The following is a 25,000-nucleotide window of genomic DNA, read 5'->3' as shown; positions in this document are numbered from 1 at the left end:
TCTGTATGAGTAAAGAAGGAGCTGGGGGAGGAGGTGAGGAGGAGAGTCTGTATGAGTAAAGAAGGAGCTGGGGGAGGAGGTGAGGAGGAGAGTCAGTATGAGTAAAGAAGGAGCTGGGGGAGGAGGTGAGGAGGAGAGTCAGTATGAGTAAAGAAGGAGGTGCGGGAGGAGGTGAGGAGGAGAGTCTGTATGAGTAAAGAAGGAGCTGGGGGAGGAGGTGAGGAGGAGAGTCAGTATGAGTAAAGAAGGAGCTGGGGGAGGAGGTGAGGAGGAGAGTCAGTATGAGTAAAGAAGGAGGTGCGGGAGGAGGTGAGGAGGAGAGTCTGTATGAGTAAAGAAGGAGGTGCGGGAGGAGGTGAGGAGGAGAGTCTGTATGAGTAAAGAAGGAGGTGCGGGAGGAGGTGAGGAGGAGAGTCTGTATGAGTAAAGAAGGAGGTGCGGGAGGAGGTGAGGAGGAGAGTCTGTAGGAGTAAAGAAGGAGCTGGGGGAGGAGGTGAGGAGGAGAGTCTGTATGAGTAAAGAAGGAGCTGGGGGAGGAGGTGAGGAGGAGAGTCTGTATGAGTAAAGAAAGAGCTGGGGGAGGAGGTGAGGAGGAGAGTCTGTATGAGTAAAGAAAGAGCTGGGGGAGGAGGTGAGGAGGAGAGTCTGTATGAGTAAAGAAGGAGGTGCGGGAGGAGGTGAGGAGGAGAGTCTGTATGAGTAAAGAAGGAGCTGGGGGAGGAGGTGAGGAGGAGAGTCTGTATGAGTAAAGAAGGAGGTGCGGGAGGAGGTGAGGAGGAGAGTCTGTATGAGTAAAGAAGGAGGTGCGGGAGGAGGTGAGGAGGAGAGTCTGTATGAGTAAAGAAGGAGGTGGTGTCGGGCACTTTCAAACCAGCCTTGTTTGGTTGGGTTGAATCGAACCCCGGAGCGTTTGCCCCCGTGGTGCGGTTCGTTTGGGCAGGTGGAACGATCAACGAGCAATCGCACTGTTGTGCGGATCAAACAACCGGACCGAGACCTCGTTGACGACGTGGTCCCGTTTCCAAGCGAACTCTGCTGCAGTTTGTTTGTGGTCAGAACGCGATCCGACCTTGGATGAAACAAGCTCCCGCAGCCGGCCGCGCTGTGTGCTGCACACTGCTGCGCTGTGTGCTGCACACTGCTGCACACTGCTGCGCCTCGGACAGGCTGTTATTTACATTCATTTTATTTCTGACTTCGTTTAATCCGTTACATTTGTACTTTTGTTTACAGTACGAATACGATCACAAAGGTGGAGATGTGTGCGCACAGTTAACAGGCGCAGGCTGTTCGCGCTGCACGTTGTGATAGACATTTTGTCCCAAACATTAGCGATGCACAGGTGTCTGATTCTGCCTGCACCTGTCATTTTGGATGTATTGTGTTGTTGATGCTGGGCGCTGTCCGGTGCTGCCAGGTGCTGAAGTCACTTGCCTTTGTTGTTTTAAGCTTTTATCCGTTTTGTTAAATATTCTTTGTCCAGATTCAGTTAGAAACTACATTTATATGGAATGTGCTTTGTATCAGAGCTGTTGTTAAAAAACAAACTTGCTTCTAAAGTAACTGTAATGTCACAAGAAGCGATAATCTTCTTAGCGCCCTCACGTATTGGAACACATCTTGGCGCCGTGCCTGGGCCTAACATATCAAGCTTCCCCGAGTCGTCTTCGCTGTAACAGTTTGAATGTTAGCATGTCGTTGTACGTGCTCATATGTGCTTCCTTCTCCTCCTCAGCCGACTGAACGCAGTCTTTTTCGCATATCGTTAAGTCAGAGCAAAGGCTAGACCAGCTGATGTTAGTGTGTGTGTGTGTGTGTGTGTGTGTGTGTGTGTGTGTGTGTGTGTGTGTGTGTGTGTGTGTGTGTGTGTGTGTGTGTGTGTGTGTGTGTGTGTGTGTCAGGAGGAGAAGGCGAAGGCCTACAAGAAGGAGAAGCAGAAGGAGAGGAAGCGCCGAGCGGAGGACGATGTGGACTTTGAGGAGGACGATGAGATGGCGGCTGTGATGGGTTTCTCCGGCTTCGGCTCGTCTAAGAAGAGTCACTGACGCTCCGCAGGATCATCATAAACCAGGACACCAAACTGGTCTTAGCTCCGCCCCCTCAGTCAGCTGGATGTTCAGACCAAAGCGAGACTCTACACACAGGAAGGAGGAGTCCTGCTGCAGTCCTGGTTCAGACTTTTAACCTGAAAATATAATTTTTATTTGCCACCAGGCTTTTATTTTGATAGGTTGATCCATCACTATTACTGTCCTGGTGCTATAATCTTTGTTTAAATAAACCCTGCAGGTCAAAGGTGAGACAGGAAGTAAAGAGTTTCAGTCTGCAGGAAGCTGCTGAGGTTTTCAGATTTGAAGAGAAACGATGGAGGGAAAGAAAACATGAAACAGCTCTCAGATCGAGCTGTAGCTTTTCATCAATTCTCCTTCAAAATAAAATGCATACAATCCCGTTTATAAACAAACGGTCTGGATATGAAACACAGTTGGTAGTTAAATCTAAATCTGAGTGTCGACATTAAACATGAACGTTTTCTTATAAATATCAGCCGCTTTATTTGAGTTCATATTTTTATAATCCGTGTTTAGTTTTCTTGTCTGAACTCGTCTCGTATCAGGATTCAGTTTGTTGGGAAATTCACTTTTTAATAAACACATTCTTTTTGTTTTTAACTGGTTGTTCTCGGATTTACTACCTGCTCTTGGTGTCAGTGAACGCATCACTAAAAACACAGGAGGAGAGAACAGACTGCAGAGGGACACGATTAAAGCATGTGTCAGACTCTCAGGAGAAAGTCTGTCAGAGAGCGTCGGTGTCATCAGGTAAAGTATGAAATGTTCACGTTCATGGAAAGAAATGTTTGACTGCTGGAGCTCATCTTTATCTTCACACTGCAACAAATGACACTTCTGATTCTACATGACTCGATTGGTTTATAAAAATAGTGTTTTACGCCTTTGTAAAGCAACAGTCCAAACCACTAAATGATTATATATTTATATAAATTATATTTATATTTACATTATATTCGAAAGATCACAACCTGTCAAAGAACTCTAAAACTGTGAGAAGCTAAAACCATGAAATGCTGATTAATGGACTGATCCTTCAAACGGTACGTTTACAAACTCTTTAGAGAAACCACAGACTGTAGAAAAACATGGCTGACATAGTGGCTCTAACCTCTGTCGCCCCATGCTGACTGGCTGCAAAATCTATCTAATCATCTACACAATCAAAATACACGTCAAATACATTTTTTTCCAACATGGTTTCTGTCATTATAGTTAGTTCTTATCATGCTGATTTATGTCCAAGTGTTCATTTTTCTCACAAGTTTACTTTTAATTAGTTATTTGATGCTGTAAAAAGGGGGCGTGGTCTCATGATTGACAGCTCTGTTGACAAATGGGGCTCCTGCAGCGTTCTGTTCCCGAGTAGCAGAGTAGAGGAGGAACGGCGAGAGGAGACGTAACTAACACTAACACTACAGTCATTGAACTTTCCATCAGCGTGAATATCTGCTTCAGACCGACACAAGAAGCTGCTCTGCTGTTAAACACGCCGGCGTGACGGATCCTTGCTGTGTTTTCAGTAAGTTAAATGTGTGTTTTGGTTAGTGTGGCTACGGCGGCTCCACCCTCCGATCTCTACTGCGCAGCTCTGGCTCCATATTACGTCACCATCGCAAGATGGCAGCGCCTATCAAGGGGCTATTTTGACATCAATTACGTATAATGGGAGCAGATGGAGATGGTCGTCCATCTATATAAACAGTCATTGAGATACAGGTAGAGAAACTGAACTTGAGATTTAATGGACTCTCGTGTACAGAAGTCTAATTTTCCCTCTGGGGATCAATAAAGTAAATGTTATGTTAGAAACTGAAGCTGTCGGTTTGATGCAGGAAGAGAAGAGTGACACGAGAGAAGTTAGAACTGGTTTTATGAGTTCAGTGACCGCAGCTTCAGTAACAGCTCTGTTGGAAAGTATCCCAACAGACTGTCGCATCTCCTTTCTCTGCAGACTTGAAACAAAACTGAAAGAAGCCCAACATGTTGGATTGAAACCTCCTGTCTGATGTGTAATGCCTGTCAGCTCAGAGTTTCTGTTTCATGTTGTGTTGAAACAGGAAACGCAGACAGAGGAACTAAAGATGTTTGAACGCTGCAGCTTCAAGGTGTCACTGAACGGAAACGGTTCAATTACAATACTTTAAAAGGCCTGATAGAGAATCTAAATAGGAGCTGCACAGTGCCCAGGTGTGCCACCACCCTCACCTGGACTGCAACAGCAAACCCAGTGCTCTTAATTCACAGTCATTAGGTGTCATTAGGTGGAGGGGCAGAGCCTCCCAATAAAATGAGAGTGAGCTCATCTGAAAGAAAAAAATACTGAAGAAAAGAAAGCAGAAAAATAAACGACCCAGCTGGTTCAACTGAACGACCAGAACCTGACCAGTGGAACCAAAGAGGAGCTGATTAAAAGTCACACACAGAAGAATCAGCAGACAAAGGGACATTTACCTGTAGATCCACCTGCAATAACATGGCTCCTACTGCTGCAATATGCCATATGCAGTATGCCGTATGCAGTATGCCGTATGCCGAGTGCAGTGTGCAGTATGCAGTATGCAGTATGCAGTATGCCGTATGCCGTATGGCGAGTGCCGTATGCCGAGTGCAGTATGCCGTATGCAGTAAGCAGTATGCAGTATGCAGTAAGCAGTATGACGAGTGCCGTATGCCGAGTGCAGTATGCAGTAAGCAGTATGCAGTATGCCGTATGCCGAGTGCAGTGTGCAGTATGCCGTATGCAGTAAGCCGTATGCAGTATGCAGTAAGCAGTATGCAGTATGCCGTATGCCGTATGCCGAGTGCCGTATGCCGTATGCAGTAAGCCGTATGCAGTATGCCGCATGCCGTAAGCAGTATGCAGTATGCAGTAAGCAGTAAGCAGTGTGCAGTGTGCAGTAAGCAGTATGCAGTATGCCGCATGCCGTAAGCAGTATGCAGTATGCAGTAAGCAGTAAGCAGTATGCAGTGTGCCGAGTGCCGAGTGCAGTATGCAGTGTGCAGTATGCCGTATGCCGTATGCCGTATGCCGAGTGCAGTGTGCAGTTTGCAGTATGCAGTATGCCGTATGCCGTGTGCAGTATGCAGTATGCCGTATGCAGTAAGCAGTATGCAGTATGCAGTATGCCGAGTGCAGTGTGCCGTATGCCGAGTGCAGTGTGCAGTATGCCGTATGCAGTAAGCAGTATGCAGTATGCCGTATGCCGTATGCAATAAGCAGTATGCAGTATGCCGTATGCCGAGTGCAGTATGCAGTATGCCGTATGCCGAGTGCAGTGTGCAGTAAGCAGTATGCAGTATGCAGTAAGCAGTATGCAGTATGCCGTATGCAGTAAGCCGTATGCAGTATGCAGTGTGCAGTATGCAGTAAGCAGTATGCAGTATGCAGTGTGCAGTATGCAGTAAGCAGTATGCAGTAAGCAGTATGCTGTATGCAGTATGCCGTATGCCGTATGCAGTATGCAGTATGCAGTAAGCCGTATGCCGTATGCAACATGCCGTATGCAGCATGCCGTATGCAACATGCCGTATGCCGTATGCAGCATGCCGTATGCCGTATGCCGAATGCAGTATGCCGTATGCCGTATGCAGCATGCCGTATGCCGCATGCCGTATGCCGTATGCCGAGTGCAGTGTGCAGTATGCCGTATGCCGTATGCAGTATGCAGTAAGCCGTATGCCGTATGCAACATGCCGTATGCAGCATGCCGTATGCAACATGCCGTATGCCGTATGCAGCATGCCGTATGCCGTATGCCGAATGCAGTATGCCGTATGCAGTATGCAGCATGCCGTATGCCGCATGCCGTATGCCGTATGCCGCATGCCGTATGCCGTATGCCGCATGCCGTATGCAGCATGCCGTATGCAGTATGCCGTATGCAGCATGCCGTATGCAGTAAGCCGTATGCCGTATGCCGCATGCCGTATGCAGCATGCCGTATGCAGCATGCCGTATGCAGTATGCCGTATGCAGCATGCCATATGAAGCATGCCGTATGCAGTATGCCGTATGCAGTATGCCGTATGCAGCATGCCGTATGCCGTATGCAGCATGCCGTATGCAGTATGCCGTATGCAGCATGCCGTATGCAGCATGCCGTATGCAGCATGCCGTATGCGTATGCCGTATGCCGAATGCAATATGCCGAATGCAGTATGCAGTATGCAGTAAGCAGTATGCAGTATGCAGTATGCCGTATGCAGTAAGCAGTATGCAGTATGCCGTATGCAGTAAGCAGTATGCAGTATGCAGTATGCCGTATGCAGTAAGCAGTAAGCAGTATGCCGTATGCAGTATCCAGTATGCCGTATGCAGTAAGCAGTAAGCAGTATGCCGTATGCAGTAAGCAGTATGCCGTATGCAGTATCCAGTATGCCGTATGCAGTAAGCAGTAAGCAGTATGTCGTATGCCGTATGCAGTAAGCAGTAAGCAGTAAGCAGTATGCAGTATGCCGTATGCAGTATGCCGTATGCAGTAAGCAGTAAGCAGTATGCAGTATCCAGTATGCCGTATGCAGTAAGCAGTAAGCAGTATGTCGTATGCCGTATGCAGTAAGCAGTAAGCAGTAAGCAGTATGTCGTATGCCGTATGCCGTATGCAGTAGGCAGTATGCAGTATCCAGTATGCCGTATGCAGTAAGCAGTAAGCAGTATGTCGTATGCTGTATGCAGTAAGCAGCATGCAGTGTGCAGTGTGCCGTATGCCATATGCAGTATGCAGTATGCAGTAGGCCGTATGCCGTAAGCAGTAAGCAGTAAGCAGTAAGCAGTATGCCGTATGCAGTAAGCAGTAAGCAGTATGCAGTAAGCAGCATGCAGTATGTAGTACGTAGTACGGCATTTTGAACACCGCTGTAGACTGGTCCAATTCATACTGGACATTTTTTCGGAATCAGTACGATATCCGGGTATTTTTGGCATACTGCACATTATGCTGTTGTTTACATACTGCATACTACTTTTAGGCCACATCAATACGTACTGCTAGGATAGAATGGCATTTCCAACAAAGCAAAACTCTGCTGCTTAAATAAGTTTTACACACCTGAAGAAACCAAACAGAGAGCAGGGCAGGAACAAGAGGTCTTCACAAGGCCACAGCTGTCCTATAATACACGCCCTGATTAGGAGGTAGGAGGAGGAGGAGTCAGGTATGAGGCTACGTTCACAAACACTGCTCTACACACAGTGTTAGGGGAACTATAGTCTGACAACGATACAGCCTCTGGTGTCATATCTTGGAAAATGATCACGTTTTCACAATAAGCAGTGTTGTTATCTCGAGATAATGAGATAAAGAAGTCAAGATCTCAAGGAAACAGAAATGACTCGTTATCAGGAAAACGTACAGAAAAAAAAAAGTATGGATGAATGTCCGCTCAGGGCTTCCGTACTAACACATTCTCACATTGTTTAATTTAACTACTGTTCAAACGATCATAAAATGATGAAGTGTGCAGACAGTCTGTGCGTCAGGACCGAGAAACCAGCTGACTGTGAAGTGTTCAAACTGTGTGCAGCCGCTCCAACACCGACACTTCTTTTAATTAATGATCAAACTTATTCACTCAGTCACAGCAACACTTTCACTTTCATCTTATTGTTTCAGCATTCATTCTGTTTCTCCTCTGAGGTGTTAAAGCAGAAAGTTTCCTCTTTATTTAAAGGTTCTTACGATAACTCAGAGGTGAACGTGAAAGTCAACTCAGCGTGAAACTGCACATTTTTTATTTGCATCTTCACGCTGCAGTGGCGCAGTTACCATCAGCAGTGACCACCACTTCTGTTTGTGGGGACTTATTCCGGTGTGGAAACTCCCAGAATGCACCTCTGCTGTCAGGCCGCATGTCTCTGAGTCATCAGGAGCAGGTGTTTAGATCCACCTAAGAGATGATTTTCCTCCGGACCGTCGGCTCTGAGGTCCATCTGTAAGTGATGAACGAGTTGATTTCACCATGTCGAACATTTAGCAGACTCAGTCTGAGGAGCAGGTCATGTGACCTCACAGCTTGTGCGACTGACAGAGGAGGAAGGAGAGGAGGGGTTTTTCTGTCACACTCTAAAAAAAGACGAGTTCAAAAAGCTACGAAGGATACAGACAGAATTAAAATATATGAAGTTAAGATGTTCAAATCTCTGAAACGAAAATGTTCTTATTTAAACGTAAAAGTAAAAGTCCAGGGTGAACTGAAACTAAAGACATCTCCTGTCCTCTCACAGCTGGTTAACCTCCCTCCTCCTCCTGAGCTGTGTCTGATGAACTCTCCTGCTGCTTCCAGCTCCTTGAGTCTGACCAGAGCCCAGTGTGATGAGCTGTTAGCTCGGATCAGTACCAGGATTTCTCTGATGGACACCAACTACCGGCGTTCTGTGTCAGCTGTGGAGCGCCTGTCCATCTGTCTCCGCTGAGTGGCAGTTTCACTGTATCTATCAAGTCACAGGTGGGCTGAGATCTGTCTCACTACAGCGCTATGAAGCCACAACAAACAGATGTTACTGAGATTTAATGACAATAAACAGGCTGAGAGGATGCTGAGAGAACTACATCAGGAGGCAGGTTCGAGCTCTTGCTATGTCAGGTGTTTGGTTTGAACATTAAACGTCTCGACATCAGGAGAATCTCAACACTGCGAGAGTTTCATGTGGCTTTGGAGTGAAATATAGTCTTCTTTAGAGTCGTTTCCACGGCAATGTGCACCTATGGTTTTCGGGGGCGGAGCTTCTGCTGTTACGTCACCAAACTGTGTCCAGAATGGTTTACCCCACCTGAAACATCTTATATAGTAGTCTTTCTATCTTATAATAAATATTCATTATTCAGTCAGACCAAGCGGACGTCCCTCTGAGGGTACCTGATACTCGTCCTTACCTCGGCTCCTGTAAACGTTATTTTCCTCCGTCAGTCAATCTGCAGCAGAGTGTGAATCTCCTGATAGAGTTAATGTGACCTGGGTTCAGTGGTTCATGTTGGTGCGACTGGTGCGGCAGAGATCACACTGAACCCTCACACTGATCCAGAGTCAGCCGCTTCCTGTCTCACTTTTTACAGTGTTTGCTGTCGAGCTGCAGCGAGCCGGTGCAACTGCAGCGTCTGTTCCGCTCTGTGGTCAGACGGGGGGAGGAGGAGGATGCTGCCTTCATCACCCCCCCTCTGCACAGTCACTTCCTCTGAGAGAGAGAGAGAGAGAGACAGAGAGAGCGAGAGAGAGATGGGTGGAGGAAAGAGAGGCAGATATTCAGACATAGAAAGATAGAAAGAGGGGAATACAGAGAGAGAGAGAAGAAAGCCATTTTGGTTCTTGGGTGGCATGTCGGCCTGCACTTCTTTCTTTCTGGTTCCTTCTCTCGTAGAGACTCTTCAGACATCTGAAAGCTGAGAGGTGATTTGAGGAAGTAAAACTGTGAAGACGGTTATTTTCTTTTCTGCGAGTCTTCGAGAAAAGTTTGGTTTTGTGTTTGGCAGGAAGCAGCGAGAGGATCGAGGCCTGTCCACCCGTCGCACAGCGGACGTCCAACCGAACACGAGCAGGGACATAACAGCTCTCTGCAGGGTGAGAGCCCGAAGCTGTCCGCAGGTGGAAGGTGATGGTGCTCTCCTCTCCATAGAGCACAAGTCTTTGGTTTGACATCTGCTGACTGGAGTCTTTGAGAGACGAGGACGCAGGATGAGCTCTGAGTGGGTCCCGTCCAGGTCGGAGGTGATGGGCTGGAGCCCCCAGCAGCTGGCAGACTACCTGAAGAGGGTGAGACCTCCACCTGCCCCCCCCCCCCCCCCCCCCCCCCCTCTCTGTCTTCCTTTCTTTCTTTGTCTGAACAGTTTTGGTTGATTTGTTAGTGCCATAAAAAATCTCTATCAGTTGTTGCTAACAATGCTAGCATCATTGTCTGATGCGTTCCAGATGAATCTGTCCGGCTGCGATAAAGTGGTGATGAAGAACTCGATCAGCGGATCCAGATTCATCGTGAGTTCATTTAACAACATTTAGCTTCTGCTGAGAGGAAGAGGAGGAGGAAGGAGGGGTGGGGAGGGAGAGGAGGATGTAGCAAAGGAGAGGAGGAGGTGGTGAAGGAGATAAGGATCTAGGAAAGGAGAGGAGGAAGTGGAGAAGGAGATAGGGATGTAGCAAAGGAGAGGAGGAGGTGGAGAAGGAGATAACGATGTAGCAAAGGAGAGGAGGAGGAGGTGGCAAAGGAGATAAGGATGTAGCAAAGGAGAGGAGGAGAAGGTGGAGAAGGAGTTAAGGATGTAGGAAAGGAGAGGAGGAGGTGGGAGAAGGAGATAAGGATGTAGCAAAGGAGAGGAGGAGGAGGTGGCAAAGGAGATAAGGATGTAGCAAAGGAGAGGAGGAGGTGGTGAAGGAGATAAGGATCTAGGAAAGGAGAGGAGGAAGTGGAGAAGGAGATAGGGATGTAGCAAAGGAGAGGAGGAGGTGGAGAAGGAGATAAGGATGTAGGAAAGGAGAGGAGAGGAGGAGGTGGGAGAAGGAGATAAGGATGTAGCAAAGGAGAGGAGGAGGAGGTGGCAAAGGAGATAAGGATGTAGCAAAGGAGAGGAGGAGGTGGAGAAGGAGATAAGGATGTAGCAAAGGAGAGGAGGAGGAGGTGGCAAAGGAGTTAAGGATGTAGGAAAGGAGAGGAGGAGAAGGTGGAGAAGGACTTAAGGATGTAGCAAAGGAGAGGAGGAGAAGGTGGAGAAGGAGTTAAGGATGTAGCAAAGGAGAGGAAGAGAAGGTGGAGAAGGAGTTAAGGATGTAGCAAAGGAGAGGAAGAGAAGGTGGAGAAGGAGTTAAGGATGTAGCAAAGGAGAGGAGGAGAAGGTGGAGAAGGAGTTAAGGATGTAGCAAAGGAGAGGAGGAGGAGGTGGCAAAGGAGATAAGGATGTAGCAAAGGAGAGGAGGAGGTGGTGAAGGAGATAAGGATCTAGGAAAGGAGAGGAGGGGGTGGAGAAGGAGATACGGATGTAGCAAAGGAGAGGAGGAGGTGGAGAAGGAGATATGGATGTAGCAAAGGAGAGGAGGAGGTGGAGAAGGAGATATGGATGTAGCAAAGGAGAGGAGGAGGTGGAGAAGGAGATAAGGATGTAGGAAAGGAGAGGAGGAGAAGGTGGAGAAGGAGTTAAGGATGTAGGAAAGGAGAGGAGGAGAAGGTGGAGAAGGAGTTAAGGATGTAGCAAAGGAGAGGAGGAGAAGGTGGAGAAGGAGTTAAGGATGTAGGAAAGGAGAGGAGGAGAAGGTGGAGAAGGAGTTAAGGATGTAGGAAAGGAGGAGTGTTTGACGTCTCGTTGTGTCTTTCAGAATCTGAGTGATAACGACCTGCAGAAGTTCCCGAAGCTTCACGCTCCGTACGTTTCTGACGACCTGATGACTCAAATAAAAGTCTACGATTTTACTTATAACCGCACACGTTTGAATAACCTTTATTGATCTGTGTGTGTCGACAGGTTAATCTCAAAGATCAGCACCAACATCAGCAAGAAGGAGGAGAGACGAGGACTGTTCAGTAAAAGGTAAAAGACACCTTTTAACAGATATTTCATACATCCAGTTTTGTCACCTTTTGAATAAATGTTTCTTTCCATCACAGAACGACTCCCAAATATCAAGAGCCAGGTAGGAACTCTTTCATTTATTGATCATGAACCTGAGAGCTGCTTTGGTTTGTTCTATATCTAACATTGTTATATGAAGTTGAAACTATATACTTTACATTCTATAAATATATATAACAAAATGTTTTTATGGACTCATATGATATTAGAGGCGTGTAGGTGTGTTATACCTGGATGTTCTCTCATACTGTTTGTACATGCCGTCATATTACTCCACATGTCTCTCCTCTGCTCTCTCCTCTCTCTCCTCTGCTCTCTCCTCTGCTCTCTCCTCTCCTCTGCTCTCTCTCCTCTGCTCTCTCCTCTCCTCTCTCCTCTCCTCTGCTCTCTCTCCTCTGCTCTCTCCTCTGCTCTCTCCTCTCCTCTGCTCTCTCCTCTGCTCTCTCCTCTCCTCTGCTCTCTCTCCTCTGCTCTCTCCTCTCCTCTCTCCTCTCCTCTGCTCTCTCTCCTCTGCTCTCTCCTCTGCTCTCTCCTCTCCTCTGCTCTCTCCTCTGCTCTCTCTCCTCTGTTCTCTCTCCTCTGCTCTCTCCTCTGCTCTCTCTCCTCTACTCTCTCTCCTCTGCTCTCTCTCCTCTGTTCTCTCCTCTCCTCTGCTCTCTCCTCTGCTCTCTCTCCTCTGTTCTCTCTCCTCTGCTCTCTCCTCTGCTCTCTCTCCTCTACTCTCTCTCCTCTGCTCTCTCCTCTGCAGACACCTGTGCTGAGGTTCAGGGCTGGGGCGAAGACGAGTTTGTAAGTTCTTCTGTTTTTTATATTTCTGTCTCTTTTGGGTTTTTCTTCTGTTTCACATCTCGACGGTGGTTGCTGTGGTAGTAAAATAAATATGGTACAGTGAGGACTTCTTATCACCCACCTGTCCGTCTGTCCTTCACCCCGACAGGATGATGAAGAGTTTGATGATGACTATGAGAGTCCGTACAGCGGGGATGAGGAGGGCAGCGGGGGTGACTACGAGTCCCCAAACGAGGACGTGGACGGGGCCAACGATTACGAGCCCCCTCCCTCTGAACCTTCGGAGGACCTGCCTCACAAGCCGTGCATCGCCCTGCCCATGGGAGACAGTGATTACATAGGTAACCTCCAGGGGGAGCTGTACTGACTTTACTTCATGATTTCTAAGATTAACTGCTCACAGCCAAGTCTTAACTTGGACTCTGAGACAGCAGGCAACCAAAGGAAAACTTTTTTAAGGCTTCATCTTTTAAAGGTTATTCTGGTATTTTAAAACCTGCAGTGAAACAGGCTGTAATGGCTGCAACATAATCCTTGATGGGTCAAAGGTCGTCCACTAAAAGTTCTTGTTGTTTCCACTGACAGGCTCAGATTGTTATTCTAAGTGTGTGACAACATGACAGAAAGGATCCCTACAGAGATAGACCTTTTTGTTACAGAGGAAGATGATTGTTTTAACCACACACAGACGTTACATCGCTCTCTGCACACACACCAGACTCCATTCAGAAAAACACTGATTTAAGCTCTCAGAACAGGAGCTGCTGCTCTGCTGCTGCCTCAATCTGTTAGTTTGGTTAGTTCAGATCCAACACAATATTTGAGTAACACATGACAACACAAAGAAACTTACATGTATTTTTATGTGTTTTTTTGCAGCTCTCGAACCTTTCACATGAAAAACATACACACAAGAATATCCTTCAAGTCTAACATATTTCACTGTCAACACAACAGAATAATTCATCCACTTAAACTGAAACTGATCGTAGACTGTAAACTGTAATGTGTGTGTGTGTGTGTGTGTTTGTGTGTGTGTGTGTAGATAACAGGGATAACCACGTATCAAACAGAGGCACGCCCCCTGTTGTGTGCCCCCGCCCCCCGGGCTCCTCCCTGTCTGCACCGTCTCTCCGGATTGTGAGTCTGTTGTCCGAGCCTTGTATTCACTCTCCAGTTATTATGTAAAACATGAGACAGTTGTTAACTTCAGTAAACTGAACCTGTATCGCCTCCTGCAGCCAGGAGAGTCATCCTCCAGGAGAGACCCCTCCCCTCACAGCGGGGGAAGACCATCAGGAAGTCGTGAGTAGCTGTTTAAACAGGAAGAACTGTGGTCTCAGTAACAGATCCTCACTGGTCGGTCTTTGTCGTGTTCAATTCCTCCAGAACCGCCGCAGATCTTTCGTGACAACAAACCGGGCAGAGATCCAGGATCCACCTCGTCTCCCTCTAGAAGTAAACCTGAACCTGAACCATGTTTCTCTGTGAAAGGACAACAATCTGCATCATTTTAATGTTGAACAGCATTGAATCACTTTATTAGACCTTACTATTGATCAGTTTTTTCATCCTCCATCTGTTTATTGATTGATTTATCACATTGCTTTGGTTTAATTTATTTTCAATCCAAAATAACCTGACGAGAGATAATCCATCCCAGTCAACACTGGCATGTAATGAAACTCCAGGAGCATTCAGAACCCTCTGGTATCTGACATCACTTTGATGCATAAACCCTGCAAACACAACAGATGGTCACGTGAAAGTTTAATTTTATGTCACATTTATTTGAACACTCTGATAATGTAACAACTATTCTAGTTGTATTAAATCATATCAAATATAAAGAATTGAACTTCCATAATGAGTTTGAATTCATTCATCTGATAAACAAATGTTTGAACCACGTTAACATTTTGTTTTCTCTTGTTCACAGGACCCCAACACAACACAATGGGCAGGGTGAGTGTGATTTACATTTGATTTAACCTGGTAAGTTAACTTCAGTCACACTGAATTTTTCAGATTGAACAGAGAAGTAATCAAGTGGATTCATGTAATTATATATTAATGATTCATTCAAAAATGAATTAATGTAATCCGATTATTTAACTGAGATAGAAACTGGGGATCGAGAACACAAAGGGATCGAGAAACAAACCCTGAGGAACTCCTGAACTGTCAAACGGGCACAGAAACTGAGAACTTGTATTTGTTAGATGATTTTAACTTTTTGACTTTATTGTTTTAATTTGTTTCTGTTTTTTACAGACGGGCACACCTCCATGGAGGTAAGTATACACTCATTAACACAAAATAAAAAGTCCGTCATCCAGAGAGTTTCGTTAACAAGTGAAGAAAGTTAAGTAAAGAAAAACATAAATCAAAGATATCTCTATGAGAATTGTTTGTTTATGTTAAAAATGTAACGTTGGAAATAATATCAAAATCTAACCCCACAACTTTAACACCACATAACGTGGAAACATTAAAAATACCAGGTGTTAAAGGAAAGCCGAGATCACATCATTTGTTGTTTCGATAAAGTGTCTGGGCATTTTTATACAAGTTGGGAATGGAGTTTTAGACGGCAGACTTTTCATTATATTTGGGAATAAAAAAACGAGGTGTACCTTTACTTTTATTTTCAGAATTATTCTGAACAAACTGTTTGTTTGTTTGTTCAGGTCTCAGCCGGACACCCCAGATCCTCCAACCTGGTCCAAACCTCCTGTTCTTCCCCCGCACTCCACATCTGTCAGCAGGAGTGACTCCTCAGCCAGAGCTACTCCCAACAGGTCAGCACACACAAGTGATTCATTGAATCAACTCATCATATATTTTTCAATTTTCTAAAACCTCATTTTCTTCTCGTTTATTCAGAAAATCATCTCAAAGTGGTTAAATTCAAGTGCAGCATACTTTTGAGTTTTCTCATACTTTTCTATGTTTTTTTGTTTTACAGGTTTGATGTGAGAAGAGAGGTAAGTGCTTTACGGACAGACTTTTATAATGATGCTGAATTAGATGTTTAATTAATCTCTGATCCTCCTCTTCTCTCATCCGCAGATAACTGATGAAGGTCAGGTTTGATTTTTTCTTTCCTTCAACATCTCTAACAAAATATGGGAGATTCCTCAAACTCTTCTTTTCTCTTCCAGCTCATAAACACAATACCTTCCCCCTCCAAAACAAAAGTCTGCCCCCCCGCCCTGCACTGCCTGGGCCCCCATCACGCCACGGAGACAGGTAAAAACGAAAATTAACATGCATATTGCATTTGGTCAGTCCTGTTGTACCACAGGGTTCCAAGCTAGGCCCAGTTTAGTTTAAACAAAATGAAACAGTTCCCTCTGTTGGCACTCTCAGGTGGTTAAGGAAACTACTGAGCTTTTTTCTTTCAAACTATATTTGTAAGGTGATTTTTAAAGATTTATTGGTAAGAACCAATAGCCTTGGAGTTGAAAGACAGGAAGTAAAAAATTAACACAAAGACAGATGGACTAACACAGTGTAGGTTAAGCCCTGCACATGGGATAATAAACATTAGTCATTAAAAAAGAATATAGAATGTTACTTTTACTTAATCATTCAATTTCACAATAGTCAGTTTTCTTTAAACCAGCAAAATCAGATTAACCAGAGTCGGCTTATTTGATTAGTGACTTTAAATCCAAGGGCTCTATTTACATGGTGGAAGGCGCACAGTCTAAAGTGCATGGTGCTAAGTGATTTAGGGCGGGTCTCTAGCAAAAGGTTGCTAGAGACACAGCGCATAATCTGGATGCTCACCAAGGCGCAGGGTGCAAAGAGGCAATCCCAGGATTCTTTATAGGCGTGTTTTTGGCATAACGTGAATCAAACCAATCAGAGTGTCAGCTCTCATTCCCTTTAAGAGCCTGGTGCACCTGCAGGCAAGCGTGTTACTATTTACACAGAGGAGTCAGTGTCATTCTTCTTATATGAACCGGACTCAGGCCGGCATATTTAACTTCTTTCAAAGTAAAGCGAAGTAGGAAAGATAAAATAGTAATTAATAAGTGCCAAAGGAAATTCCAGTTCCAGATTTCTAAAAATATACCGTACAAAATTAGAGAAATACAAAAAAACACCCAAATATAAATAAGAATATAAAATATTAAGTGTATGGGTTCATGCAAAAGAGACAGTGCCTAAAAGAATAACAGGGAACAGACCTGAATGAGGAACACCACCCTGTACTTTTGCTTTGTAAGAATGACAACCCAACATCATTCACTTTTCTGTAACACAAATATAATTGCTAAGCCAACAATTACAAATGCTGAGTTAATAAACTAATTTCTTCAGTTAAATATTCACTGCATCAAATCTAAATTCATAATCGCCAAGTGCTTCTTAATATGATCTGTACATTGATCTGTACATTGATCTGTACATTGATCTGTACATTGTCACATCCTCAAGAATAGAAGAACACACGAGATAGAAAAACAACAGAAACTCTACAAGATTAAATGATGTCAAATACATCTGAAAAGTAAAATGTATAATCTCTGTTTCCTTTGTTGTGTTTATGAGCAGTTTGCCGCCCAATGTTCCTTCTGCAGGATCGCTGAATCAAAAACTGCACTCTGGTAAGAACAACAACAAAAACAGTAAATGGGAAATGATTCCAATTAAAGAAAAGAAAATCTTCTCTAAGCTTGTCTGTAATTTAATAAATTGTTTCAGACGACATTTCAACCCTGGTCACGTTGCAAGATCTGGTCTTAAAAGAGCAAAATTAATCTGAACACTCTGAACATAAATGTTTACAAAGCTGCATTTTATGGGGTTTTGTGTGTGTGTGGCAAATGTTGGTTAACATAATAAATACAAACAACATTGCTTTTTCTTCTTGATTTGCATTTTACCTGTATAGTTGATTTAGTTTTTAAGTGACTGTTACAAGATTATATAACCATTAAACTCACATTTATGAGTTCAAAGTTGTGGGAGACCGAGGGTAAAATCCTGCTTCTCTTGTGCTGGTTCTTTATAAACACTAGAGGGCAGTCATGCGCCTACAGAGCATCCAGCTGCAGGAGTCTTACTATTGGGAAGTATTGTACTGACTGTGTGTGTGTGTGTGTGTGTGTGTGTGTGTGTGTGTGTTTCTGAGTAGCAATGGGTGAACAAAGAGTCGGCTGCTTAGGATCAGACAGGCAGTCCTTCCGTCCTCCTCCGTCCACAACAGCATGCACACAGGTAATAATATTTTTCTGTCTCTACTTGTGTCTCATTTAAATAATGCATTCCCACGTCCCTAATCTCACCCTGAATCTGATGTGATCCTTAACAATAATTCTGAACTTTAAAATTGTCCTGTGACGGATTGAAAACCAGTTCAATTGTCCTCACAATAAAGATAAAGTTACAATGAGGAAATGTCCTTACAATCCAGAACTATGCAGAAAAATGTCCTCACTTTGCAGAGAGGTCCTCACTTTGCAGAGAGGTCCTCACTTTGCAGCCATGTCCTCACTTTGCAGACAGGTCCTCACTTTGCAGACAGGTCCTCACTTTGCAGCCGTGTCCTCACTTTGCAGACAGGTCCTCACTTTGCAGCCATGTCCTCACTTTGCAGACAGGTCCTCACTTTGCAGACAGGTCCTCACTTTGCAGACAGGTCCTCACTTTGCAGCCATGTCCTCACTTTGCAGACAGGTCCTCACTTTGCAGACAGGTCCTCACTTCAGTTCTGTGTCTCTGTGTGGATGTTGCATAGTGTGAACAGTTGGTGCTGTTGTTATTAAGTAGTCAGAAACAACTATAATTTGTGTGTGTGTGTGTGTGTGTGTGTGTGTGTGTGTGTGTGTGTGCGCGCGCGTGTGCGTGCATGCGTGAGTGTGTGTGTGTGCGTGCGTGTGTGCGCATGCATGTGTGCGTGCGTGTGTGTGTGTGTGTGTGTGTGTGTGTGTGCAGGAGCTGGACCCTCACTGGTATGTGGGTAAAGTGACCAGAGGTCAGGCAGAGGGATGTCTGAAGAGAGTCAACAAGGTAACAAAAACAAAGCAGCTAAATAAAAATAAAGAACATTTTCCATATTTTCTTTAAATACTGTGAAATTCATCTGAATAAATTCGATCTTGATTTCTGGTCAGGGCATTTTTAAGTTAATGAAAGTCAATCAATCAATCAATCAAATTTTATTTGTATAGCGCCAAATCATAACCAGGGTTATCTCGAGACACTTTACAGAAAGAGCAGGTCTAGACCGACTCTTTGTTCTGTTATTTAAAGAGAGGCCCAACATGAATCACCATGAGTAGCACTTAGCAATTCGGCACATTGGCAAGGAAAAACTTGCCAAAGTAAAAATACAATTTTACAAGTAAGATTTAGATTCAAGTTACAGTATTATCAGAAGCATGTGCAGTATTTATTATTATTCTGTATTTATATTACTGTCTTATTAGTCTTGTTGTATAAAGGTGTAAGCAGTATTCTTATGTTGCTGGATGAACAGTAGGTGGTGGGTGAGAGTAGTTTCATGTCTGTGACGTCGCCCCCTCATGTCTGTCTCTGTGTCTGTGTTGAGGATGGGGCGTACCTGGTTAGGGACTCCACCCGGCAGCTGGCCAATCAGCCCTTCACCCTCATGGTCTTTTACCAGGACAAAGTCTTCAACATCCAGATCAGACAGCAGAACCAGCAGTTCCTGCTGGGAACCGGACTCAAAGTGCAGGAGGTAAAGAAATAAACTGGGAGCTGAGGTTGGAGCAGAATTTTACCTTTTAGCACACCCATGATGGAACAGCCCCTAGTGGACATTAGAGGAAGTGCAGCTGGACAAACCTGAACTTTGGCTACAAAGCTGTAATAATGAAAACTCCTATAATTGCCTGTGTTTGTGTTTGTGTGTGTGTGTGTGTGTGTGTGTGTGTGTGATCAGTCTTTCCCATCAGTGAGTGGCATCATCACCCATTACTCCCAGTCTCCTCTGCTCCTCATCGACGCCAAAAACCGGCGCTCCTGCCAGCAGAACCAGTGTCTGCTCTCCCACCCGGCCGGATACTTCATGAGCGGACAGAGCTGGTCCTGACCTGATAAACTGATCAAACTAGTCAAACTAAACCAGAGGGAACCCAGCAGGCAGAGTTAAGGTGAATGTGTTGGCAGGTGTGGTGAAGTGAGTGACATTTGCTTCATTTGCTTATTTAAAGACGGTTTCTCGTTTTGTTTCTGAGCTTTAACGGTTTGGGACAATCAACTTTTTACACTCTCAGTTCTGACTAAAAAAGGTTTTGAATTTTGACTTCTGCTTGAGACTGCTCCGTGCTCCATGTCTGATCAAAGCTGTGTTTTTTAAGCATTTAGTTGCAGTAAATTCTACATTCAAACTATGGACAACATTGCTCTGGCTCTGTGTCCAGCTGAGCCCATTATTATGATGTATTCTTGCAGTTTTGTTTGTGACATAATGACCAAGCCTCCAGGGTTCATACTTCACTTGGTGCATCATTTTCATTTACTGTAAATGTGTCAGCCATCTTTATTAAAACGTGAAAACAGCAGCAGTGGTCTGGTTTCTGTTACAGAGCAGGATTTTAATCCATTTATCACTATATTAAATCTAGGGTTCTCTTTTAGTGAGCAGAAGTGACCCTCTCTGCTCTGTGTGACTCTCACTGGGAGCATCAGTGACTAAATGAACATCACGCTGTGTTGAAGAAGACTTGAAACTAGAGACTGAGACCATAAACTCATTAGGAACATGTTTACTGAGGGAATAACTCAGGAGAGGAGGAGGAGCATGTTCTCATAGACTTCTATAGGATCAGAATCAGTCGCCACCTGCTGGATGTTAGAGAGAATGCAGGTTTCAGGAACCTCTTCACTTTTGCCTCGTCCACGAAAACAAGCCTTGACTCGCAGAGCTTCACCACAAGAATAAATGCGTGAATGGTCATGTGATATGTGTGTTCAGGTGTGTTAGCATGGACACAGTTTTGAACTCATCATCCCATGTGTAAGCTGGTTAATGAAGACATGTGAATGTGAAAATACTCCTCTGCTAATTATCATCATCTGTTCTTTATTTGACAGTTGACTCCATTCTGTTATTTTATTCCCATGAGCCCCTGTTCTTACACTTTAACCCCCCCCCCTTAAATCCCAGTCATCATCCGTCAGTTATAGCTCAGACTGTGTGTATTGTTTTGTCTGCGTCGTCCTCGAAGGCACCGCGGGGCGAAGATTACAGCTTCCACTGCCAACTGTCATCACACACACACACACACACACACACACACACACACACACACGTGTAAATCACCTGAGGTTCAGTCTGTCTTCGTTGAACAGATAAGAGGTAGAATCTGTCTGTGAGTCTGTCTGACAGCCGACACGGATGTCAGACCTGACAGGGAGTTTGGGTCAAAGGTCAGGCTCAGGTTGGTTTAGGCTGAACTTGTAGAAACGTTTAATTTAAAACAAAACATCAGAATATAACTTTTCATCGTTTTCATAGATAACGTGTGAACAAAAGATATCAAATGATAAGTGTAACAGGGATACATGCAAAGAAACAGAGCCTGGTGGAATTACAATAGTGTTAAGTTAAGTAGTGATGTAAAACAAATGAACAAATAAAGGTGATACAATCAGTGAAATAACTCGTACATGCAGTGCAGTGAGACATTAGCAGTGAGACATGAGCAGTGCAGTGAGACACGAGCAGTGAGACACGAGCAGTGAGACATGAGCAGTGAGACACGAGCAGTGCAGTGAGACATGAGCAGTGAGACACGAGCAGTGAGACATTAGCAGTGAGACACGAGCAGTGAGACATTAGCAGTGAGACATGAGCAGTGCAGTGAGACATGAGCAGTGCAGTGAGACATGAGCAGTGAGACATGAGCAGTGAGACACGAGCAGTGCAGTGAGACATTAGCAGTGAGACACGAGCAGTGCAGTGAGACATGAGCAGTGAGACACGAGCAGTGAGACATTAGCAGTGAGACACGAGCAGTGAGACATGAGCAGTGCAGTGAGACAGGAGCAGTGAGACACGAGCAGTGCAGTGAGACATTAGCAGTGAGACATGAGCAGTGCAGTGAGACATGAGCAGTGAGACACGAGCAGTGAGACATTAGTAGTGAGACACGAGCAGTGCAGTGAGATATTAGCAGTGAGACATGAGCAGTGCAGTGAGACATGAGCAGTGAGACACGAGCAGTGAGATATTAGCAGTGAGACATGAGCAGTGCAGTGAAACATGAGCAGTGAGACATGAGCAGTGAGACACAAGCAGTGCAGTGAGACATGAGCAGTGAGACCCCCTTTGCAGTGAGACACGAGCAGTGCAGTGAGACATTAGCAGTGAGACACGAGCAGTGCAGTGAGACATGAGCAGTGGGACACGAGCAGTGCAATGAGACATGAGCAGTGAGACACGAGCAGTGAGACACGAGCAGTGAGACACGACTCATGTTGAACATCTGAAGAGACTGGATGGGCCAAGAGAGGGAGAGAGGGTAGAGCGGGATACAGACAGGTAAAGAGAGCAACAACAACAACAACAACAACAACAACAACCACATATGTTCTTGTGTGTGAGATGCGTTACACAAAAAGGCGTGTGCGGTGGTGGAGGGAGTGATTAGTGGTTCAGACTGAAGAAAAGATCTTCAACATGAAATCAGCTGACGAACACTTCCTGCTGTGTTTTGTTCAACTTCACATTTTACAGCTTCAAAACTGAACGCAGGTTAATAAAGTTTGAAACATTAACATGAGAGTTTGTGTCGTTAAAGTGTGACATCAGCCTTTGATCCCCACTGACATGTTAATGTGTGTGTGTGTGTGTGTGTGTGTGTGTGTTGGGGGATGTTGTAGGAACAATAGTGTTGAGCGACACCTCAAACAGCAGCTGTCTGTCTGTCTGTCTGTCTGTCTGTCTGTCTGTCTTCAGTTTCACTTTCTGCTGAACGTCGTCTGAATCAGCAGAAAGAAATAAAACATCAAACACGTGTGAAGATGCAGGAGAGAAAAACTGAACTGGATCAAGAAAATAATAATAATTAATTAATAATAACTAATATTTATACGGAAGCTTTACTTAGCTCACTCGTTGTCAAAGGTCAGAGTGTTTCTGCATCAGTTACAACAGAAACAAATGTTTTAACCTCCATTTAAAAGCCCTTTTAGGCCTTTATTTGGTTAAAACAACTGCTCATCATCAACAGGAAATCGACTATGATTGGCTGAGAAGTTGGACAGATCAAAAGATCAATTTGTTGTCTAGTCTAAGGAAGCAAAGTGCTCTCAGTGTGTGAACACGACGTCTGACAGCTTCTGGTTGTTTCTGACGTCACTGTTGGATTTTGAAAAACACCATAAAGACTCTTTGAAGAGACGGGTCACCTTTAGAGTCCAAGCACACCTGTCGGAGTGATATGATTGTTTGTCACCTGATGAGCTTTTTCTGTCGTCATGCTGGCTCACGAACAAGCTGACACGTCACGGATGTTTGAGATTTATTGAAGAAGCATGTTCAGTCAGTAATACGTTTTTATTTCCTGCCTGAACCTGAACCTGATCAGATCCATGTTTCTAACACAGACGGTCCTCTTAAATCAGCTGTTACACCCCCCCCACCCCCCCGTGTGTCAAAGTGACTCCATCAGAGGGTTTCAGTGTTTTAGTGCTGAAGAGTCCAAGAGCAGACGAGACGCTGTAACGTCTGAAACTGTGGAAACACACTCAATCACTCATTTGTCAACCTGTGTGTGTGCGTGTGTGTGTGTGTTAGAGAGATTATATCCTCAGGCTCTGATCTGCCTGAGGGGAAGAATTCAACCTACTCTTATTCAAATCAACCCCCAACACACACACACACACACACACACACACACACACACACACACACACACACGCACACGCACACACACACACACACACACACACACATTAATCACATGTGTGTGTGTGTGTGTGTGACACCACAGTAGCCAATCAGCTTGTTTGTGGGCGGGGCATCAGAGTATAAGTATCTCAGGTGTTCAGAGGACAACAGGTGCAGCTGCTGTGTGTGGCCTCTTCACACACACACTCTTTATAGAGCCAGTGGATGTTCACACGGACGTAGAGACAACGTGAAGAAGAGTTTCCATCATGGCGTCCTTCCTCCAGGAGCAGGGTCTGTCCCCCCCCCTGTGTGCTCGCTCTCTCCCCCAGCAGGAGCTCTCGTCTCTGGGCCTGGATCCGTCAGACTTCAGCCTGTACAGTCCTCCAGCTCGTCCTGAGCCCGGCCCGTCTGAGGCCCCGTGGCCCCCCAACAGCCACAGCGACCCCTACCTCTGCTTCAACAGCTCCGACCTGGGCCCCGCCCCCACAGGTCCCTCCCCTGGACTCCCCCCTGGACTCCCCCCTGTGTTCAGAGGCTTCTTCCCTCATCTCTACGGCCTCCAGATGCCCCTGCTCCCCGGTGCCCCCTGGTTCTCCCTGTCCACCCCGGATGACGTGCTTCGCCTGGTCCGCCCGCCGTACTCATACTCTGCCCTAATCGCCATGGCGATACAGAGCGCGCCCGAGCAGCGGCTGACGCTCAGTCAGATCTACCAGTACGTCTCTGACAACTTCCCCTTCTACAGCCGCAACAAGGCCGGCTGGCAGAACTCCATCCGCCACAACCTGTCACTCAACGACTGCTTCCGGAAGGTTCCCCGAGACGAGACCGACCCAGGTGAGACGAATACACCTGAGCTGTAAATGTCACTCTAACAAACCTTTGATTTAAGTTCCTCTCATCAATCTGTCGAGAGTTTAAATGAACTTGTTTCAAATCAAGGCTTTTATTTTGTAGGCTCAACTACCAGTCATTAACAGGAATTAGGCTTTTATTGGCTTAACGGTGATTGAAAAGTCAGCTGAATAAAATAAGTCAACTATGTAGTTCAAATAGTCACAATTTGTAGTCTTTCCTGACTAAAGCATGGACATTTCTCCAAACCAAACGAGACTCCTGTATCTGGTAAAAGCAGCGACTTGGAGTCTAATAATTATTTTAAATATGAAGTAAAAATCAAAGTAGAGAAGTTCCGGTCTTTGTTTAGGTAAATAAAACTTTACACTGACGTGCTGATATAAAGTCATGTTTTTAGTGTTTTTAATGGGAGATTAAAACTTGTTGAAAACCACCTCAGTGTTTTTTGTTTGTGGACACTTAAAGCTCCTGAATTGTGTGTGGAAGATCAATAGCTTCATTTTTAAACCTCCCCCTCCTCTTCCTCCTCCTCCCCCTCCTCCTCCTCTCTGCAGGTAAAGGAAACTACTGGACTCTGGATCCAAACTGTGAGAAGATGTTTGATAATGGGAACTTTCGCCGCAAGAGGAAGAGGAAGGCCGACAACATAACCACTGGGGAGAAACCGTCCTCCTCCTCCTCCTCTTCCTTCTCCTCCTCCTCCTCTTCAGAGCCCAGCCCTAAAATTCCCAGCAGGCACTGCAGCGGCGGCAGCACGGAGCTCCCTGCTCTCTCAAACACTCCCCCCAGCCTCAGCAGTTTCCTGTGTCACTTCCAGGACTCCCCCCCCCCTCCTCCCCCTCCTCCTCAAC

At 45.3% G+C, this 25,000-nt stretch overlaps 3 protein-coding genes across 4 annotated transcripts in view; all 3 read left to right on the top strand.

Annotated features, from left to right (window-relative positions):
- Positions 1 to 2,672, top strand: part of zmat2 (zinc finger, matrin-type 2) — a 5,585-nt gene extending 2,913 nt beyond the window's left edge. The window contains exon 6 of the mRNA XM_069670483.1: positions 1,902 to 2,672. Coding sequence (XP_069526584.1) covers positions 1,902 to 2,045 — 144 coding nt within the window. The 3' untranslated portion in view covers positions 2,046 to 2,672. The remainder of the gene's footprint in view (positions 1 to 1,901) is intronic.
- Positions 2,673 to 9,204: 6,532 nt separating this feature from the next.
- Positions 9,205 to 19,956, top strand: lcp2a (lymphocyte cytosolic protein 2a). 2 transcript variants are annotated; one of them, XM_069673842.1, is made up of 22 exons: positions 9,205 to 9,458; positions 9,542 to 9,821; positions 9,978 to 10,040; positions 11,373 to 11,419; positions 11,519 to 11,584; positions 11,662 to 11,687; positions 12,375 to 12,415; positions 12,564 to 12,756; positions 13,461 to 13,555; positions 13,657 to 13,720; positions 13,805 to 13,873; positions 14,355 to 14,380; positions 14,690 to 14,709; positions 15,106 to 15,216; positions 15,384 to 15,402; positions 15,488 to 15,500; positions 15,580 to 15,667; positions 16,982 to 17,034; positions 17,565 to 17,647; positions 18,365 to 18,439; positions 18,981 to 19,130; positions 19,335 to 19,956. In XM_069673842.1, exons 2-22 carry the CDS (start codon positions 9,744 to 9,746, stop codon positions 19,482 to 19,484), a joined length of 1,530 nt encoding a protein of 509 aa, XP_069529943.1. In that variant the 5' UTR covers positions 9,205 to 9,458; positions 9,542 to 9,743; the 3' UTR covers positions 19,485 to 19,956. The 2 variants fall into 2 exon arrangements, with proteins under 2 accessions (XP_069529943.1, XP_069529948.1); XM_069673847.1 differs by having other exon boundaries at positions 9,205 to 9,821.
- Positions 19,957 to 23,111: 3,155 nt separating this feature from the next.
- foxi3a (forkhead box I3a) overlaps positions 23,112 to 25,000 on the top strand; it is a 2,402-nt gene continuing 513 nt past the window's right edge. Inside the window, exons 1-2 of the mRNA XM_069675324.1 lie at positions 23,112 to 24,128; positions 24,704 to 25,000. The exon at positions 24,704 to 25,000 is cut by the window's right edge and continues 513 nt beyond it. Coding sequence (XP_069531425.1) covers positions 23,558 to 24,128; positions 24,704 to 25,000 — 868 coding nt within the window. The 5' untranslated portion in view covers positions 23,112 to 23,557. The remainder of the gene's footprint in view (positions 24,129 to 24,703) is intronic.

The sequence above is a fragment of the Semicossyphus pulcher genome, unplaced genomic scaffold (genome assembly GCF_022749685.1).
Source record: "Semicossyphus pulcher isolate SPU_LCO1_2020_fin unplaced genomic scaffold, fSemPul1.0.p SCAF_10, whole genome shotgun sequence".
NCBI classification, from domain to species: Eukaryota; Metazoa; Chordata; class Actinopteri; order Labriformes; family Labridae; genus Semicossyphus; species Semicossyphus pulcher.
This window is presented reverse-complemented; position numbering and strand designations above follow the sequence as displayed.